The 20,198-nt window shown below is 44.6% G+C and overlaps 1 protein-coding gene across 2 annotated transcripts; it reads left to right on the plus strand.

The window, feature by feature from the left end:
* Positions 1-851: 851 nt before the first annotated feature.
* Positions 852-19,226, plus strand: camk1db (calcium/calmodulin-dependent protein kinase 1Db). Of its 2 annotated transcripts, none has more exons than XM_068602891.1 (11): positions 852-1,215; positions 9,446-9,577; positions 10,724-10,798; positions 12,716-12,854; positions 13,174-13,300; positions 13,548-13,623; positions 14,706-14,818; positions 15,839-15,917; positions 16,673-16,760; positions 16,869-17,025; positions 18,885-19,226. In XM_068602891.1, exons 1-11 carry the CDS (start codon positions 1,121-1,123, stop codon positions 19,034-19,036), a joined length of 1,233 nt encoding a protein of 410 aa, XP_068458992.1. In that variant the 5' UTR covers positions 852-1,120; the 3' UTR covers positions 19,037-19,226. The 2 variants fall into 2 exon arrangements, with proteins under 2 accessions (XP_068458992.1, XP_068458991.1); XM_068602890.1 differs by lacking the exon at positions 852-1,215 and adding an exon at positions 9,124-9,269.
* The last annotated feature ends 972 nt before the right edge of the window (positions 19,227-20,198 follow it).

Here is a 20,198-nt window from a genome sequence, read left to right on the forward strand (position 1 = left end):
CTGCTGGAAACTGTCGGACTTGACTGCATCTTTTCTGCCATCGTCCCCTGCTGCTGCAGCCTCATCTCAGACAGCTCCGCTCCGAATGTCTGACTCACAACTGACAATCCGTAGAATAAATAATCGATGCAGCAAAACCAGAGACATCTTTTCATTCCACACTTTTTAAAAAAAATTTCTTGTCAAAAACCTGCCCGAGGCCCAAAGACCCAGAATGTATACACACTGCATCTGGGTTTGAAGCAATGTGACATCTCCAAAAGACAAACATGGAGGAAAGTTTAAGGGAACCAAGACCCCCCCCCCCTTCATTACTCCTAGCTACGCCCCTGCATTCCAACTCATCTTTAAATGAAAGCAATATTTGTGCAACAACCACACACACACACAAATCCTGGACCCTTTAGTTTCCACCGGGCCGGTGATTTGGTGCAATGCGAACACTTACATCGTTCAGTGTGCACGCTGTCAGACAGACACACACTCCCACTGCTCCTCCATAACCACCACGGGGTACACAGCGGCTCGGATGCGACTGACAAGTGTCCCCCTCCTCCTGCAGCCTGCCCGACCTCAGCTCACCGCATCGCCGCCTTGACACTGAATGAAACCCGCCCGGGGAGAAGGACGAGGAGGAGGAGAGGGAGAGGGAGGAGGAGGAGGATGAGGGAGGGAGGGATGGAGGGAGGGAGGAGGAGGAGGGGTGGGAGCCTGGTTTCCCCGTCACAGTGATCTGAACAGTGGGGAAGCTCAGAGTCGGGATCCGCTACGTCAAACAGATTAGTCAAATAACCTCTCCGGCTAGGACATACCTCCTCCTTGGGCTCGCCGGGCTGCATGCACGAGCTGAGGAGAAGCGAGAGAGTCTGACAAACAGCCAGGAAACCATTCGGCGAAATACAGAAGTGCACTACTTTTCTTTCTCTTTTTTTTTTTTCTCCCCCTGTTGTTGTTGCTGTGTCTGGGTGAGACGACTGTTGTGATCCTCCAGCAGCGTCTCTTCTTCTTCTTCTCCTCCTCCTCCTCCTCCTCGTCCTCCTCCTCCTCCTCCTGCTGCTGCTGCTGCTGCTTCGCTGCTGCTTCTGCCTGCTTCATCTCCTCTCCCCACCCCTGGTGCGAAATGGCGAAAGAAAACGGCGAGTCCAGCGATGGATCTTGGAAAAAGCACGTCGATGACATCAAGAACATATTTGACTTCAAGGAAGTCCTTGGCACGTGAGTAGAACGAGATAACGCGGCCGTGCGGGCGACGAGAAACTTTGTATCCAGTTGTGCAAACGAGAAGGCAACAATGACACATTGCACCGATTTAACGGAAATGAAAAGGCGGACTGACAGCTGTTGAATATGCGATGAATTAACGGCTCGACACCGAGAGAAAGAGGAAAAGAAAGGCCTGTTTGAACTTACAGCCGTGTGAAAAATACATGATTCCATTTTTTTTTTTTTTTAAATAAGAAATTCACATTGAAGTCTCAGTTAATTGTCCAGGGTGCGGAAACAATGCCTCGTGAGACACAATAATGTGTGAAGTCAGACACGCGTGATGCCCCCTCCGTTATGTCACAGTTCATTCAAGAAACTACTGCAGCGTGTTATTTTTTTACATTTTTTTTAATGATCCCCCCCCCCCCCCCCGTCACACACCACAGATCTGATCAGAGCTGAAGCATGTGGCCTCACATGCGCAGGCAGCCATTTATTGTTGGGGTCGTTTTGTACAACACGATACAACTATGACAAAGACAGCAGGGCTCATTTGCATACACTCCAAGTCCTGAGACAACTCTCACACGTGAGCCACCGTCTGTGGTGACTTCATGTCGTTCGTTCTCCTTCAAACAGGAGGACATGTGTGTTGTGTCTGCTTTGCAGACAGATACTTGTTCGCACTGTCAACACTCTTATGGGAACTGCTCTGTTCCACTCGTTCAGGGACCACTTGGGTTGAAGTTATTCTCTTGCCCTTGGACCTTCAGACAAAATTCCAGAGTTTATTTTGGGCCACTGTTAGTTCTGCTTTACTTCATGTCTTGTCTTCTTCGTATAAGTTATTCGGCTGACGAGAGCCCCCTTGAATGGAAGACCCCCAAACTGCTAGAGGTCTCAGGCTGTCAATTGCGTGCCATCACAGTGTATCTGGGTCCTCGCCCCTTGAAGACATGTCTGTCCTCCCTTAAATGAGAGGAATTTAATGAGGTGATGTCTGTGTTATTGGAAATTCGGGGGAAGTGCTGTGTGGAGGATGGGGTCTCTGTTGGGAAATATGTTTGTTTCTTTCATTTGGACTCTGCTGGAAAAGAAAAATTGGCCTCAAGTCACCTCTGTTGTAATATACAATGCAGCATGTTGTGTCAACGTATTAATCTTTGTCTTCATCATCTCATGTTGTGCTGCTCGGCATGACAAACAGAACTGTTTTTCCTGAGAAGCAGTATCATAAAAATCTCTTGCAGATTGGTGATTCATAAAGCGCACTCGACACTTCATCTGCTGCACTAAACAGGCAGACATTCCTACCTGGAGGCTGTTCCGATTTCCCCAAGGCTTTCGTCTATGTGTGAAGCGCCTCTGACTAACGGCAGTGAATCATCGTGATTTACTCTCCGCACAATGGCCAGGTTGGAGGAACGCGCGTCCCTCGCCCACGACCCCGGCTCACATATCGTGACCAGCGTCCTCGCCACGATTGACTTTGAGAAAGTCCCATTTCTTAGTTCCCGTGCCTCTTAGTCAGGGAGTGCCTCGTTGTCACACAGCAGGGTTCACAACGGGCCTCCTGGGCCAGAGAAGCCCTGCAGCTTTGCTTGAGGATTAAAAATGGACAAGGAAGGAGTGCTGGTAGGACGAGGAAACATAGATTATCTTCCTCCTCCTCCCCCTCCTCCTCCTGCTGCTGCTGCTCCCCCTTTTCAACTGTAGTTTCTTCATCAAGTTTCCCCGTCAGCGTCCAAGAGGGATCATCCCTCTGCAGCTTCTACATTCACCAGCAGTGGAAGTACATTTACTCAAGTACAGCTTTGAGGTACTTTATACTTTTACATTTTAGCTTTTTTTTTTTTACTCAACATTACACAGAAGAGTTACCAAGCATATTTTATATTTCAGTAGTTTATGAAATATGATGCATTGTTGAAGTACAAATGCCCAACTGTCAAAATTGAAACTCTCCTCACCTCCACCAGCTACAACAATAACAGCAGTCGTATGATTAAAATATTAAACACCAAACTGACATGGGCCCCTTCGCTGCATTTAAGTACATTTCAGTGACACTAAGTTTCATTGATGCACATTTTGCAGTGTATACTTCTGTATTTTCACCTTTTTATTTTGAAGGCAAGACCTATACGAACAGAGTCTTGTTTACATTGTGCTATTGCTACTTTTACTTTAGTCAAGTGAACATGTTCCCCCTCTGCTGCACAAAGATTGGATTTCAACACCAGCTGGAGGCCGGACTGTGACCCCTGAGACAGATCAGACATTGAGAGGAGTTTGGGGAGTAAGCCCGCGGCGTGTCGGGGCTTTGGCCACACCGGCCCTTGTTTACTTGCATTAGCTGCTGCGGCTTAATAAGATCTTGGCCACTGAAGCCAGTCCTCCTACTTCACTGCCACTTTGCCTCGTGGCTAATTTCAGAGTCTTAAGCTGCTGATGCTCTGTGGGAGCAAATGAAGTAACTTAACCACAAGCGCCTTCACAGATCCCGGTTGGCATGTGTTGTGACTGCAGCAGAACGGGGGAAACCTTCGCCCTGCTCCCAGTGGGCATGTTGACGTTTGTCTGAGATGCTTTTTACCAGCCGGCTGATTAATAAGGAAGCATCCGACATTGTATTTTTTTTTTCTTGCAAGTTAACATGAGGATTGCTATGGCTCTGGAATCTGTATCAGCGGCCGTCACAATTTATGAACGTAAAAGACAGCGGTTAAGAAATTGTATTTAATGTGCATGAGTTGCATGAAGGCCGATCTGCTTATAAAGGTCTCTAAAGCGGTCTGTGGAGCTGAGGGGAACCGTGGGCTCTTCATTACGCGTGACCCCGATCTCTATGTATTGTCATCCATTGTTAATATAGAAATATTGATTTAGTGAAAATAATATTGGCTCGCAATTCGATATTTATCAATGGGGAAGATGTGCTTCCTGTCTGGCGAGGTGGGTTGTAGCAGTGGATTGTATTTGTTGATCAGTCTGTGGCCTGAGGAGAAAAGCTGTTCCTCTGCATTTCACACGTCTAACTTCGTGCCCGAGGGCTTGGATGAAGCTGCAGGCTCTCTTTTTTTTTATTTTCTTTGTTTTAAATGTCAAAAATGATGCTTTCCGTCTTCATCCTTTCTATCCTCCTTCATTTTTTCTTCCCCAAAGTCTCTCCTTCTGAGCTTAAAAAGCCATAGTTATCCTCTCCTAACTCCCACATTCGACCACACAAAGCTTAGCTGACACATTCATGTCACTTCTTGCTGACTAAAGTCACGTCTTAATTCTTCATTTTGGCATCAAAGAGGAACATTCTTGAAATCAAAGAGATGAGCAAACAGGCCTCTGCGTTCTATATTAAACTGACCCTGGCTCTGACAAAGCTTTGTTTTGTGATGCATTAAAGTGACTGCCTCCATTCATTGATCATTTTCTGAAACGCGGCTTGTGGAGAGACTAGTTGGGTCCTTGATGCAGGGAAAATGGCAGCTAGGCAACTAGGATGTAGTCCTTGGTTGCTCCCTCTGAAGAAGCCACTGCCTCCCACCACCACTGTCCTCCAGCTACATTTTCTGTGGGTGGAGACACTTTGTCGTTGACCATAATGATGGAGAGTCAAATAAGATAATGCGTAGTACGTTTAATGCTTTCCATTGGTGTCCATCTCCCCCCCCCCTTCCCCCAGTGAAGCCACAGTGTGCTATCCTCGGCTCTCAGGAAGTTGAAGTGTACCAGACCGGCCTGTATCAAAGCACAGGAAGCGATAATCACCCCTATTAAAATAATTCTGCTTCTCTCCAACGGGCTGTTCTGAGGTTTCAGACAGATTTCTGACAAACATTTCCCTCGAGCGATAGATATGGCTCCCTCGTTTAGTTGTTTATGGGTGGCATCAGCGCTTATCGCCCTGTAAACTGACCATCTTTCTCTGGTTGAGCAGCAGTCTGATGTGTGCACATTCCTGGAAAGTAGCCTCGGGTCCGGGTGTGTGGTTGGGTAATGGTCTCCGGCTTCATTCGTTGGGACTGTGAGAGCTTCTGGATTTCATTCAAATCATATTATTGGAGTTGATTTAACTCCACAGCACCAGATCAATGCAGTTTAGTACCTGGAAGGACATACAACGAGTGCTGGCTGGTCTGGCAGCAAGAACAAGACATGGAAACAACAACTAGATTGATGATGTTACTGCTATGTACTGGTGGAAAGGAGTATCATTTTGAGGTGTTCATATTTTATTATGACCCATAAGAATTTCCTTCAGACGGAGGTGACAAGCTTGACTTGTCCCTACACACTTCAAAACATAAAGATATCCAGTTTACTCTCCAATAAGACAAAGAAAGCAACATATTCTCACATATATATTCTCGCTGTTTGGTCATTTTGCTTGAAAAGTGATTCAAATGCATCAAAATGGAGGTTGACTGATTTTTGTCAACTCTATATTTGACAAATCATGTTAGCTTTCTTCAGATTTCACATAGTAAGCGTCTGATCACCTTATACACTTTGGCACATTTTAGATTAAACTGCCCATCAGCATGTAAAGAAGTTAAAATTAGCTTTAAAATGATTGAATTTATTTATATTTAATAACGTTACACTAACAGTACTTTTTCTTTCTTTCTGTATACTAGTTTTAAATGTATCTGTATCTTAAAATGATATATCTTTCACTTTGGTATTGGCCTCCAAAATCCACTATTAGTCAGGCTGTAATATCACTGCTGATACTTAAAGTATCTGAATACTTTGTCTAGTATAGGCCTTATGAATATTATTTACAGCAAACTACCTAATCCACAGAAAACTTCTCCTGAAGCAGAAAGACTCATATTGTTGTTTTCCAGATGATGGTGATTAGTAACGCGCACATTGCAGAAAGTACCTGTTACCACAGCTGAGCAGATGGTGTGAAGTGTGTTAGACAAGAAGGCTTTGTGTATCTTTTTAAAACTGTTGCCAGCATCATTTTCACACTGTGTACCTTTCATGTTTGCTGTACATTTATTCTGATGACTTACTTTCATATTCGTGATTAGGAGAATCAGAGATCGTCCCATAGAGCCGAGCTGTCGGCATTAACAACAAATATAGATTGTATAATCTGTCACGTTGTTGCATCGTTGAAGGGTGACTTTGAGCACCGGAGGTCGCACTAGTTTTCGCTCCACCTGGATTATCAAGTCTGACTTTTCCATCCCATATGTTGCGTAACGGGCCGCTGCATCTTACACAAGATGATTCAGTGTGATTACTCAGCGCAATAAAGTGAATGTCAATAAGCCATCCTCAGACTCATCCGAGCAACACCCCCTTCCATGGAGTGTGACCCTTCATTTTCATAACCGCCATAAGGGCCACTACCTGAGGTCGCGGCCTGAAAAAGTGCTCTGTCTGGATTGTTTGACACACGGCTTCACTTTGCATCTGCAGGCATCTGCCGCAGGTTTCACGCGGAGCACCGCCCACATTTCACATTTCACATTAGTCAGCCGGTGTGGCTCGGCTGTCCTGCAGTGTGGTGATGTTGTGTGACTGCAGACGCACACGCGCGCACATCATGCTGTCATCCAAGAGCCGTGAAAAGTGAGTTCTGGGAGGAACTTAAAATTCTAATATTATTATTCAACCGAGTGAGTCAGTGTGCTGACTTGATTGTGTGGTCTGTGACATTTTGCAGCCATGCACTCAAATGCGTCTTGCGTAATAGAGTTAGTTTAAATAAAGGACGGGATGGAGGTTTCTCTCACCACTTAGATCACGTCCAGGATGACCAGATGAATTACATATGCTGGTTGTCACATAGGTGGTGGAGTTTCGTCGTGCTGCAGCACAACTGACCATTATTTTACTCCTTGATTCTAAACATTTTCTCGATTTTTAAGCATTTAAAGTAATGAATGACGTATCGTTTCATTGTACATTTCATTTACTATCTCATATGACAAAGAAAAACAACATTTTCACAACTTAAAACAACTGGAACCAGCAAATGTTTGTAATTTCCGTTGGAAAATATTCTATCTGTGTGCTTGTGTGCATGTGCAGAAAGAGCATGCGAGCAGTAACACCATATGTCTCAAACACACACACATCACACCTTGTCTTTCCTGTGAATTAGGAATTAATAGATTGAACGCCTGCAGCACGGTTTGCCGTGCTCCCTGCGCTGACAGAGCGAGGGAAGTCGCACACGGGCTTGGATTCTGTCATATTGTCATTCACAGGAAGTGATGTTGCTGCTAGTCAGTGTGGTTAGCAGGGGGGACAGAAATGGCGCGGCGCGCTCGAACCACCCTCTCAGTAAGTTCCTGTGGTTTTTTGTCATTGTGTGTCGCCTGCTGCAGAAAGTGTGCTTTGAACTCCTCCTCTCTGAAGGAAAAAAAAAAGAGCAAGCATGATTGTGGTTTGACAGACTCTGCGTGCTGGTGGAGGACTTTTCAGCACCGCTGGGGGGGCAATTGGTCGCATGCGCCGACTAGATATGATGCTCATGGTCCTCACGGCAACAGCTGTGGTGGGAAGATAGTGGTGTGACAGGCCAGCGAGTGATGCACCGACTCCCTCGCTCACACAAGGCCGCGCATTTACATATTGTCCCACGTCACGTGTCAGAATGAGGTCAAAGCCGGCAGGGCGTGCGCTCCAAGCCCCCCCAGTTTGTCTGAGTGTGTGTTCAACCTCATCACACCTGCAGGGTCGGGGCTTTGCGACCCCCCCTCCCCCTTCCCGGTAGTGTGTTTGTTGGTTCACGGTTGGTGTTTATGTGTGTTGGCTCTGACTGACCACCCCGCCCCCCCAGCTCCATGTGATGGTGGAGTGAGGGATTAGCGTGGATTTGATGGCCTCGTGGGATTTAGTGCGCCGAGTGTGGCTGACTTCAGAGCCCGTTGGGAGGAACTGATCACACCTTGAGTACATAATGGCCCTTTTGCTTTTTGTAAAGCGGTGGGTCACTTACGATGTGTGATGTCACGTTCACTTTTGTGTGACCGATGACGATCCCGCAAGACGCTTATTTCTGCAATTACACATTTTGTCAAAAAGGAAGGAAATTATAACGCAGGGTCGCGGCTATTTCTATGTTCTCTGGGCTTGTCCTTTTTTGTTAAGAGATTACTGAAGAGATGACGGTGGATTAGAAGTTAATTGCTCTTTTGTTGCATTATACCTTTGGCAACATCATTGTTGTAAATACATAATGTGCCTAACTCATTACATACTGTATCACCTTTTATAGAGCATTTAGATGTACAAGTGTTATCCATCCAATGACCACCCTCTCAATACAATTAATAATTCCAACTGTACACATTATTACTTTATTTCTGAGGACAAAAAGTAAAAAAGAATAAGAACCACAGCTGTAGTTTACGCTATAATAATAGAAAACTGCATGTTTTTCGAAACAGAAGAGTTGATCAAGAATTTATGAACCGCAGTTGGACCACAGCGCTCTGGAAAATCTCAGCACTTTGGCCTCAGGCTCGGTTCATTATTTAACTTCTTATGCTGATGCGTTGCAGCAAACGAGCTTTCATCCGACTCAGGACTTCACCGGTGAATCAAGGATTTTCTTTTTGTATCGCGGTGGTTGTTTCGGTCCAGTGAACACGACCCTGGGACTTTCAAATCGAATGATCCTTTCTTCATGTTCACATGAAGCACCTTCTGAGGGTGCATGGAGGAAAAAGGTGCCTGTGAAGGTGTGCAAATAAAAAAAAAACAACAACCTTGGAAGGAGGGTGGGAAGCGATCACGCTGCCTGCTCAGCGGGATTTATTAAGGTTTGACTGAATGTGGTATCATAGCAACAGATACCGATTGCTTGAGCAAATATTCCCTTAATTCCGTATTTGTTTTCATACGCTCTCGTGGATGGAGACAGCTGGTAAGAGGAGGACACGCTATCCGCTAGTCCTAAATGGGTGGATTTCTTTTTTCTTTTTTTTTTTTTAGAGGTTTTAAAAGTGTTTGCCGTGCTTTTGGCCGCACACGAGCACCGAGCGTAAGCCAACACAGACGGCTGTCGGCCATCGCCAGGACTTTGCCAGTTCTCAGTAAATATTCACAATATGCTGTTTGTGCACTCTGGCCTGTCTGCGCCTCTGAGTGCCCTCTATCTATTCGGTAACGATAGGTTTTCTGTGTCAATATTGGCTGAGCGCATATGCAGAACTAACTTGTGTCTCTCTCTCCCTCCCTCTTCCTCCCTCTCCCTCTCCCTCCCTTACAGCGGGGCGTTTTCTGAAGTGGTGATGGCTCGGGAGAAGGCCACGGGAAAGATGGTGGCAATCAAGTGCATCCCGAAAAAAGCGCTGAAGGGAAAGGAGACGAGTATCGAGAATGAAATCGCCGTGCTCCGGAAGTAGGTACCGCATGGCTGAGCCGCGGGGGAGTTGGCAGGAGGAGAACGGCACTTTAGAAAAAAGGGTCACCACCTCGTGGCGTCCTCGGGGAAGCTTGTGTGTGTGTGTGTGTGTGTGTGTGTGTGTGTGTGTGTGTGTGTGTGTGTGTGTTTCCTCTCAGAGTCATGACTCAGAGTTGGGATGCAGGTGCCACTCAGTTTATTTAACAGCCAATGCCAGGCTTAAGTGACTTGCTTGTCGAATCTCATCTATCCACCATTTTGGGTTTACACACACACACACACACACACACACACACACACACACACACACACACACACACACAGACACAGAGGGTTTGACAGGATTGCGCTGACATCAGGTGACAATACTTCCTCCTCCCGGGCCTGATGGGTAATTCCCCCGAGATGCTCAGTTATCAGTCATTCTTCAAGTGAGCTCGACAGTTGTTGGGTGTAGTTGCCTGGTTACAGTTGCTATCCTTTTGACTTCCTCCCTTTTTTTTCCCTCTCTCTCACTGTTTTGAGTTCTCATCCCTTTTCCTCCCTCTTTTCACACTCCTCACTCGGCTCTGTTAGTCTAACGGCCCTCAAACCGCCACCTCGTTTTTCGTTCAGCACTTCTTTCTGAAAGGAAGTTGTGAAGGTTGTTTCGTCCTTTGAGACTCTCCCGCCGCCTCCTCTTCCACACCCACCTTTTCCCTTTCAGCCAGCTGCCCTTGCGAGCACGCTCTGTCATCTGCATGTCTCCGAGCAGAAGCTTTATTTTATTTCATTTTTTTAGTAACCTTGTTGTTTGGTTGCCAGGACACAGACTCCCAGCATATTTTCCTCTGATGCCTCCCCTCCTCTTCTTCCTCCTCCTCTTCCTCCTCCTCCACCACCTCCTCCATCACACACAAAAGGTCCCCCCCCTTGAGTGAATATACACTTTGCCAGAAAGATTTTCAACGAGCGTGAACATACACATGTACACAAACGCAGTGTGATTGCAAAAATGCTGCTAAATAAAGCCACAAAACAAAATCAGTTGGCAGGGCAGCGTTTTAACAAAAGATAAAGCTAATTGCTCCTCATTACTGGGCTGTGCCGAACTGAACCGAGGCTGACGGCAAGCACAGTGAATTTTCTGTCCTCCCTCTGCAGGATAAAGCACGAGAATATTGTGGCTCTGGAGGACATCTACGAGAGCTCCAACCACCTGTACCTCATAATGCAGCTGTAAGTACCTCAACCCGTCACTTTGGTTTGTTTGGGCCAGCTCTTTATCTCCCATTCAGCCATCCATTTTGATATTGTGCTGGTTTTTTTTTCTGTCTTAAATAAGCATCTGTTGTGTCCTTGTGGCATTTTTACCCTCAGATGAATGTTTGTGTGAATAATGCTTTAACGATGAATGAGATATTACAAAATATTGTTCTCCTCAAGGTTAGATAAGAAAATTGATACCACTGTAATATCTGTGGCAGAGGTCATGTGGCGGATTATTCCAATTAAGTATTATTATCATTATCATGTTTGAGTCACAGAGCGAGGCATCTGTTTTTCAGAAAATCCCTTTTCTTGCTTTTCTGAAACTATTTCCAGGAACCTCACAGACACCTTGATGCAAGAATATTCTGTCCGCTGCACGACACAAAAGATTTGTTTTCCTCTCTGCCAGACATTTTTTATGACAGAAGGAAAACATTAGCACATCGTTTTTGGTTTATTTGTATATAAATAGAATCTTATACAGATATATTTACAAAAGTAGAAAGTAACACCAATACAGAGAATTATAACTGACAGTGAAAGGTTTTCATTTCAGTTCATGTCATACAAATTCAGAAAGAATTTCCAAGTTCCAAGCTTCACATAACCCTCTGTAAAACTACAGCTGGTTGTTTTACACTTCTGTTTTTGTACGGATAAAACACATATGAAATTTGAAATATAAATGTATTAATGAACGTGATAAATGCTGATAGGCAGTTTTTAGTATTTTCTTTTATGTACATGGACAAAGGCACGCTTGTTGTCTCCATTCTTTGTGCTAAACTAAGCTAACGGTCTCCTCTGCTTCATTTTCACCGCTCAGGCAGCGATATCAATCTTCTCGGCATCAAAGTTTAAAGTGTTGTTCATGTTGCAAATATCTTGCAAAATGTATTTCAGTCGGTCTGTGAAGGCGTATGTGTGAAAGCCTCTGTGTGCTTCTCCTGTGTGGCATATGTCGCCATCATTTTAGAGACCTTTCCCCTCACCACATCATCTCACAGCGACTGTGACTAATGCACCAACATTGTACCTCTGCAAAGGGAAGCCATGTTGCCTCTAAGTCTCACGCCTAAAAAAACGGTGATTGCCAGTCGTCCTTTTAAGCGTGCCCATCATCAAAATTGATTCTCAACTTATTCATTCTTCATTTTCAAAGTATAATCTGGTGCATCAGTTACAAAGCCTTCAGGTTTACATCATGTGACAAAGAAGTCTCAGAAGTCTTGATGACGTATGATGCTTACTGAAATAAAATAGGAAAAATAAAGCTGCAAATGAATCATCCAGTCAATTCTTGCACTGAGCTGAATGAGATATTATGTTTATTATGATATTATGTGCACCAGTGTCATTGTTGAGTCCCAGTAATGATTATTATCTTCATTATAAGTCAAAATGGCAGAACAAAGGTACAAAGAGCTTAACATTAAAAAAAGGAGAAACTATGTGTAAATATATGCCGTAACTAAATGAATTTGAATTTGCTCAATGAACATGTAGCTTATCAAATCAAGTGAAAACAGACAATTCACAGAAAACCACTTCTTGATACAGAAATGCAGGTGTGTGGAAATAAATAAAAATGTAGGATAGATTTAAAGGAATGAATAACCAAGGACTCTGTTTTAGGTTTTTGGGGCCCTGACAGTAAATGCACAATCTGCAGGATTAGTACAGCTACGGCTTCAAAATTAAGAATACATCACTTTCAGAAAGGACAATGGAAACAGAGCAGAATGTTTCGGGGTTTGTCAGCCTATCAACGTTTTGTAGTCAGCGTTTTTACATGAAATCAATCATTTGTGATTCGATAATAAATATATACATCTATATAATATCACAACGAACATGAAATGATGAACTTGTCTGTGTTGACAGGGTTTCTGGAGGCGAGCTGTTTGACCGCATCGTGGAGAAAGGTTTCTACACAGAGATGGACGCCAGTCGGCTCATTCGACAGGTTTTGGATGCAGTTAACTACCTGCACACTATGGGCATAGTGCACAGAGACCTGAAGGTACAACCGTGAATTCACTCTGAACTCTTCCGTCCCACTGAGAGGGGAAATCCCTGCCATTCACCCTGAGCGAATGATATTATGTGAGTGCTTCATGAGGATCCCCCACAGAGGTTAAATGTCGGGGATTTGCCATCTCGGGTAAAACTGATGAAGCCTCTTGGATCGGCTTTAACACTCCCCAACTCTTCACTGGCAAATCCAGGGGATTTAGTTTCACATTTTCTCTGATATTTTGCCGCCTGGTCGACTGAAATGAATCCACACAAACAGTACATGAGGTCATATGAATACAAAACCTGTTTCCTCTTATTTCAAGCCCGAGAACCTGCTGTACTTCAGCCCCCACGATGAATCAAAAATCATGATCAGTGACTTTGGCTTGTCAAAGATGGAGGGAACAGGTGACGTGATGGCCACCGCCTGCGGGACTCCAGGATACGTTGGTGAGGACGCCCTCTGAGCTCGGGAAACATCCACCGAGATAATTAGATGCACTAGTTGGCTAAACATGATCTAATCTAATCTGCCAGGAGCCGCAGGTCAACCGTAGCCATCTGCTGCAGGCAAACCAACAAACATTTGCATTCTTCTCCAGCCTCTGTGTCACGATGAATGGTCAAAACACTCGATGACTATTAGGTTTTCTGGCCATTTCAACAAAAAAAAAAAATCTATATTTCATTGTTCCAGCTCCCGAGGTTTTGGCTCAGAAGCCGTACAGTAAAGCTGTGGACTGCTGGTCGATTGGGGTCATCGCTTATATTCTGTAAGTGTTCACTTTTAAATATAAATACGGTTATTAACCCAAGTTTTTTGTTGTTGTATGTTTTCTTTTTCTTTTTTTTTCAAATTTCAATAGGAATTTCAGAAACCACACGCAAAACCTCATTCAGATTAGAAACCTCTTCATCAAGAATTTCCAGATGTAATTAGGTTTCATCTGGAAGAGAACATGAATATCTCTGCCAAATTTCCCTGGCAACAGTTGTGAGATATTTACCTTAGAAGCTAAAATATGAATCTCATGTAGGAGCCAGATGAAAAGTAAAACGGTCACCAACATCATTAGGACTCATCCTCTGGGGACCATGAATGTCTCTACAACGTTTCATGTGACTCTGAGTGTTGTCAACATTTCAGTCTGGACCAGTCTGATGAAGTCATCTAGAAGCAAATCATAGCGTGGCTGAAATAGTAAAATATGAAGAAGAAAAAAACATTGATAACATGAATATGAAATCTCACGTCCTAAAAACAATACAACGTGGCACCTTGAAGAAAACCTGAAAGCAGTCTGACGCGAAATACATAAAACCATATCCCAATTTTAATACACACCATTTAATCGGTGTCTGTAAAATAGAAACGGCGGCTGTGGGAATCGTTTAGTCTGTGAAGCTTCCAGTGTAAAGTGTTGCTGCCAACTTAATGAAGTGTTCTTGCTCGTTCGCGAAGAGAAAATCCCTCGTCTCGTTATCCATTCGTTAGGTGTGAGACATTTTAAGGTAATTGAGTTTATGAAGTCCTCACCAATGAGTCTGGTGGTTTTTATGGAATACTTTTAGACTGTTTCATATTCAAGATCAGAATTTAAATCTGCAGTTTTGCGTTTCATTTTTATACACATATGAAAATATGAACCGTTTTGATCCTATTTTTTTCCTCTTATCTCTATAATCCCTCTGAACCATCTCCTGTTGTATGCTATAGGAACAATCTAACTGCCAGGGAGTGAGATTAGGTCACAGCAAATCCTCATTTAGATTTGAGTTCAAGTTTCCAACATCAGCGACACGACGGCACTCACACAGATTGTTGTTGTGTAATCGTGCGTCTTCATCTCTCCAGGCTGTGTGGTTACCCTCCTTTCTATGACGAGAACGATTCCAAGCTCTTCGAGCAGATTCTCAAGGCCGACTATGAGTTCGACGCACCGTATTGGGACGACATATCAGACTCCGGTGAGCTATGACGTGTGTGTGTGTTGAGAATATAAAAGGTAACGCATTATTTTACAGGTCCCATTGTTCTCTAGTACTTTTTAATAAAGAAACTAAATAAACCCAGAAAGATGTAATAGATGAGTCAATGAGTTAATTAACAGTTCTGCCTAAATTCTGCAGAGTTAAAGTGGCATGTAGAAGAAATATGAAGCTTATTATTTTTTTCTTCAACCTCCAATGCTTTTGTAAAATAAATTGAACCTTTTCATTTATTTTACACTCTGTGTGGAGATTGCATGTTCTCCATGCACGTGTAAGCGTTCCTCCGGGTTCTCCGGCGTCCTCCCACAGTCCAACGACATGCAGTTAAAGTTAATTGGACTCTAAATTGCCTGTAGATGGGAGCGTGCATGGTTGTGTGTCTTTACATGTGCCCTGGCGACGTATCCAGGTTGAACCCTGCCTTCCCCCCAATGTCAGCTGGGATCCCAAATAGGATGTAAGCGGTTTGGATAATGGAAGGGAATCTGACATTAGCGCAAACAAGACGACTCGTTACTGAGCTAGCTTACTGCCAATTTCTCTTTGTTGTTGTTTAAGGAAGTGTTCACATATTTGTATGTACTCTATTATATGTTTCACTCATCTGAGTGACTCTGGCTCTTATTCTCAATTAATAATTTCACATTATTAGACTAAGGCATGACATAGACTAGAGTCTTATGATTAGCAAGTCGGCTCAGAATGTGTCTTTTTAAGGGTAAAAAAAATGGAGGATTGTGTTTATTACATACATATTTTATTGGGTTTAAATATTCCCATTAAGAAGGAGGCAATCAGCCACATATTGTAACCTCCAACTACTGCAACATTACCTGGTTAAAGTAAAGTAATTGAACTTGTATGTTACTAATAAATTGCATTCTGTCCAGCAACCGTTGTAAAGCAATCTGGTGATTGGAGCACACAACGCTGTTACAGAGAACATGTTCTCAGCTGGACACATGGTTTTCACCTTTTTTTCATTTCCTTCCACAGCCAAAGACTTCATCGGCAGCCTTATGGAGAAGGACCCGGAGAAGAGATTCATATGTGACCAGGCTCTTCAGCACCCTTGGTGAGAAGCTAACTGCCGCAGACCACACTGCACCCCAAACAGACAATCGCAGGGAACCACACACACTTTGGTGTGATTGAACCGCAGTATGATGCGGCTTGCCAGGCTTACGCATTTGTCATGGAGAAAATGTCCTCCCACTGTCATCTGTCGCCATGGCTCCGAGCCGCGAACCCACCTCTGCTCGGCACCGCCGGGCCTCTGAGAAGAAATCTGCTGAATAAATGGCTGCCAATTAGCGGCTGGCATCCTGAAGGATCCTTGAAGAATGTGGAAGCTTTAATGAACAATTATGATGTCTTCCCAGGCCTGAGCCCGGAGCTAACGAGAGCGAGCGGGCGTGGGCCGCTGTCTCCGGCTGAGGTGGCCAATATGGATGGGTCTGTTAGCCCTTAATGGGCCTTTGGGGTCCTGGGCAGGTGGGGCCTCTCACACAAATATGTGGTTTGTGACACCAGTAACAGGTGTAATAAAGAGAGAGAAATGGCTTTCACTGACAAGCTTTCACACAGCGATATTATGATGAATGTGACAGACAGGGATGCAGTGTGTGAGCTCCCGCAAAAACATGGCGTCCATCAATCATTCACGTTGTGGCACAATCAAAATAAATGATCCAAGTAAACAAGAAAAAACAGCACGAGGACGATACTCGGAGGTATTACAGATACAAATATAAAGTATTTGGGTAATGCTGTGTTTTATATTTGTGCATTGCTATTTAGGTCTTCAAAAACTTGACTTTTAACTTTCAGGATCGCTGGAGACACCGCTCTCTGCAAGAACATACATGAATCAGTCAGTCGACAGATGCGGAAAAACTTTGCCAAAAGCAAATGGAGGGTGAGCCCACGAGACGGATGAGATCATACTCTCTCTGTTTCTGAGTAGCAGAAACACACAGCGGTTTGTCTGGCATTACACGTGTCTGTTTACACCCTCTCTTCACAGCAAGCCTTCAATGCCACGGCTGTGATCCGCCACATGAGGCGTCTGCAGCTGGGCAACAGCTTTGGCAGCAGCATCCACAACGCCGTGTCCAACCCTCAGAGCCGCGCTCCAGCCAAGAGCCAGTCTGTGGACTGCGCCCCGCTCTCCCTGAAGGACTGTGAGTGACACTTCAGACGTCTCTGCAGACACAAACGGGTCCAAGATTTAGTGCCGCACTGCTGGCCTCTTCGTTGAAATAGTTGGAAACTGTTTGAAAAGCTCCTGAGGTGTAATTTTCACTCAAAGAGACTAAACGGATTTGACATGTGGTCACTGCTTTTGTGGTGCCATTTTATTCAACAGTGTTACAGTACCACCTCACTAATACACTTTGTTTACAAGTTATTTTATCAACCATCAAAGTTATTTACTAAACTAACTGGTTCCAACTTTTTCAATGTTAAGTTTGACTGCTTTTATTTGTTTTATATCCTTGTGCATTCATTCACTTTATTTTGGACTGTAGGTCAAGACGTCTCTTTCAGATCAGCCGAAAGTATAAAAGGCATTAATAGTCGATTAATGGGTTCTCTTTATGGGTTAATTATATATTGTAGCGGTGACAGTCGGTTCTATACGCTGTGCCTAACAACAACGACAAAGTAATCTTAATTCGATGTCCACTAATTAGCTTTTTCCTGGCCTTTGAAACCACACATCATGGTGTTCATCAGCAGACAGTAGTCATGGAAATTGTTTATTAATATGATCCACGCTAGGAGAATCATGCAATCACTCGCATATGTGCGAGTGTCCGTGAGTGGGTGAGTTAGTGGATATGCCCCTCTGTGTCTGTCCGCAGCTAATCATGCATTCTGCTGCAGCAGCAAGTGTAATATTTTGGGTGTCTAGTTATGGCTGCATGCTCAAGGACCTCTCATGGTTGTGGTGACTCACTCCCTTTATTGCCTGTTTTATTCTGCCATTGATTGCGCCCCGTCTCCTCACTCTCTGCTCTAACCCGGCCGCTGGCCGTGAGCGGCTGCGAGCGATGAAACAGTCGAGTGCACTGCCGCACCCCAGCTGCTGCTCTCTTTAAGCGGACATCTAGCTCCCGTGTGTACGTTTATCGTCGGAAAAATAGAATTGATGCCGAAAGAAATGTTTCAAGTCGCGTTTACGCCCGTGAGACGGCGCCGAAACACGAGCCGGTGCAGACGTCCCGCACAGAATAAAATGAAGGCGTATCTGTTGAAGACAGACACCGTCATTTTAAAAAAGGTTGAAATCATATCCAAGATCAAAAATGAAAGAAATAAAACTTGGTGATATTTTATATCTTATTTAAGTTAATCTTTGGCTGGAAATGATTTACTCCAGTGTGAGTAGCATTTGCTAACAACAGTGCTGTTGTCTTTTTTTTAGAAAATGAAAAGTAAACGTGTGTGACTTGTTTTGAGGATGAGTGCCACAGAAAGGCTTGAGAATTCGTCAAGCATCGACTGATGACCACGAGATCGAATTGTGCTCGCTCTGAACTTATTTGTACGACGTGCTGTGTGACCATGTTGGGGGGAAAAATCAGTTCATGTCGTTCCGAAACGGCCTCGCTCCAATTGCAGAGTGAAAAACCCGTCTGGCCTCGAGAAGCGTCGATGCTTTATCGTTTGAATTCTGGGGGAGAGCGCCGCATATTTACAGGCAGTCTCTCCTGGATGACATTTCGAAAATTGACAGAAGTTGTTGTGTAACGCGTGACAAAAGAGAGCTGAGGGAGAAGTTAAAACCACGGCTCCTTTTCTCTCGGGAAGTGGGTGTGAATGTAATCCAATGTCACAAAGACGGAGGGAGTTTGTGAAATTATTCATCCGTCCGATAAGCACTTCTGAAGAAGCACGCTGGCGCCTGAACCCATTGGTGCTTTTGATCTCTTCAGGGGATTTCCTGACTTTGATCAAAATATTTTCAGACTCATCCCTAATTTTTTTCTTCATATTTCCATGCGTTGGCAAATAAAAACTGCATTTCCTCCCTCAGGTCCCCCAATAGAGGCGTTGCCCTCCGCTGTTAACGTGTACAATCAGGACTCTGACGGCCCCTCTGCCGTACGAGAGGAACCGTCCACGGAGGCCGAGCTGTCGCGCCCGCGGCCCTCCACCGTTACGGTCATCCACACTGGGACTAAATGACGCCAGGTTCCGCGGGAGGTGAGCTGGGAGACCACAGAGCTTTGAGACGGGGGGGAAACAACCATCCCAGGCCTCAACGTTGTCGCCCAGTTTGCTCATCCCGCAACCTCCCATCTGTTTCTGCCAACCACGGGAGGAATTTGAGGAGCGTTGGCACCGCCCGGCACCACCCCCCCCCCCCCCCCCACACCCCCCCACACCCCCTCGCTGCTTCCCTTCCCACTTCCATACAGACCTGGAAGTTCAGAAGGGGAGCATGCTCCCCGGAAGTTGTTATTGTGGAAGCCGTACTGAACCTGGATTGCGGTTGTCTGGCAGATAAACAGGCAGCCGGGAAGTGCCACACCGAAGGGAACGCTTTATTGACGCTGCTATCAGTTTTGACTGCGAGTGTCTCGAGAAAGGGACGCTCCGCTGTATGCCTTGTGTAAATATCCTGTCTGGAAATGTTGAATGGTGTCGTGCTACGCAAGTGAAATATAGGCTTCAAGGTGTGGTAAATAATCGTGACATCACCCGCACTCTGAACTCCTTGTCGTTTCGACAGCTGTTGTTAATTTGCTGTGGTGTGTGCTGCGACGGCTCCCAACAGTGTGACAGTTTGTGTAATCGCTTTGCTTTAAAGTGCGTGAACAGGGAATGTGAGCAGGGCGATGTGCTTCAATCACGGCTGTGATCGCTGAGAGGGCTGGTGCATTGCACTGACGTATTGGATTATTTATTTTCTTACAATATATTATGACTTTTGTAACATGTGTGTAAATGTGCTATTAGACAGGACTGAGCATTTATTGAATTTGAATGATGGAGACGCGGTATCTAATAGATGTTACTTTGTAATAGATGTTTTATTTGATGAATTCATTTTTTTGGGACGTGACTGTGAAGTCCTCCTCGACCACAGGAGGGCAACCATGGGTCGTTTCTGTGTGACCAGTTCTCAGGGATGTGCTCCAACAGGAAACCAACCAAACCCCCTCTCACTGCTGATGAGGATGGTGAAACAGTTGAAAAGTAAAACCTCCATAAACTGCATGTGATGCTAATGTGCCATTGGGAGAGTTTGACAGATGCTTTCTTTCTTCAAATCCATCATTATTGGACAGTATGAGTGTAATGTAACTTGTACTGAATGGATTGTTTCCCTTTGAATCCCTTTTTG

Source organism: Clinocottus analis, unplaced genomic scaffold, assembly GCF_023055335.1.
Source record: "Clinocottus analis isolate CAN_PGR_092001 unplaced genomic scaffold, fCliAna1.0.p SCAF_6, whole genome shotgun sequence".
NCBI lineage: Eukaryota > Metazoa > Chordata > Actinopteri > Perciformes > Cottidae > Clinocottus > Clinocottus analis.

What these genes read in the sequence shown, in the direction of transcription:
- camk1db (XM_068602891.1), top strand. Translation starts at nt 1,121, where the DNA reads ATGGCGAAAGAAAACGGCGAGTCCAGCGATGGATCTTGGAAAAAGCAC. An exon ending in CTGTACCTCATAATGCAGCT is followed by an intron (nt 10,799 to 12,715) that starts GTAAGTACCTCA and finishes CTGTGTTGACAG; the next exon opens with GGTTTCTGGAGGCGAGCTGT. An exon ending in CCCGCTCTCCCTGAAGGACT is followed by an intron (nt 17,026 to 18,884) that starts GTGAGTGACACT and finishes TTCCTCCCTCAG; the next exon opens with GTCCCCCAATAGAGGCGTTG.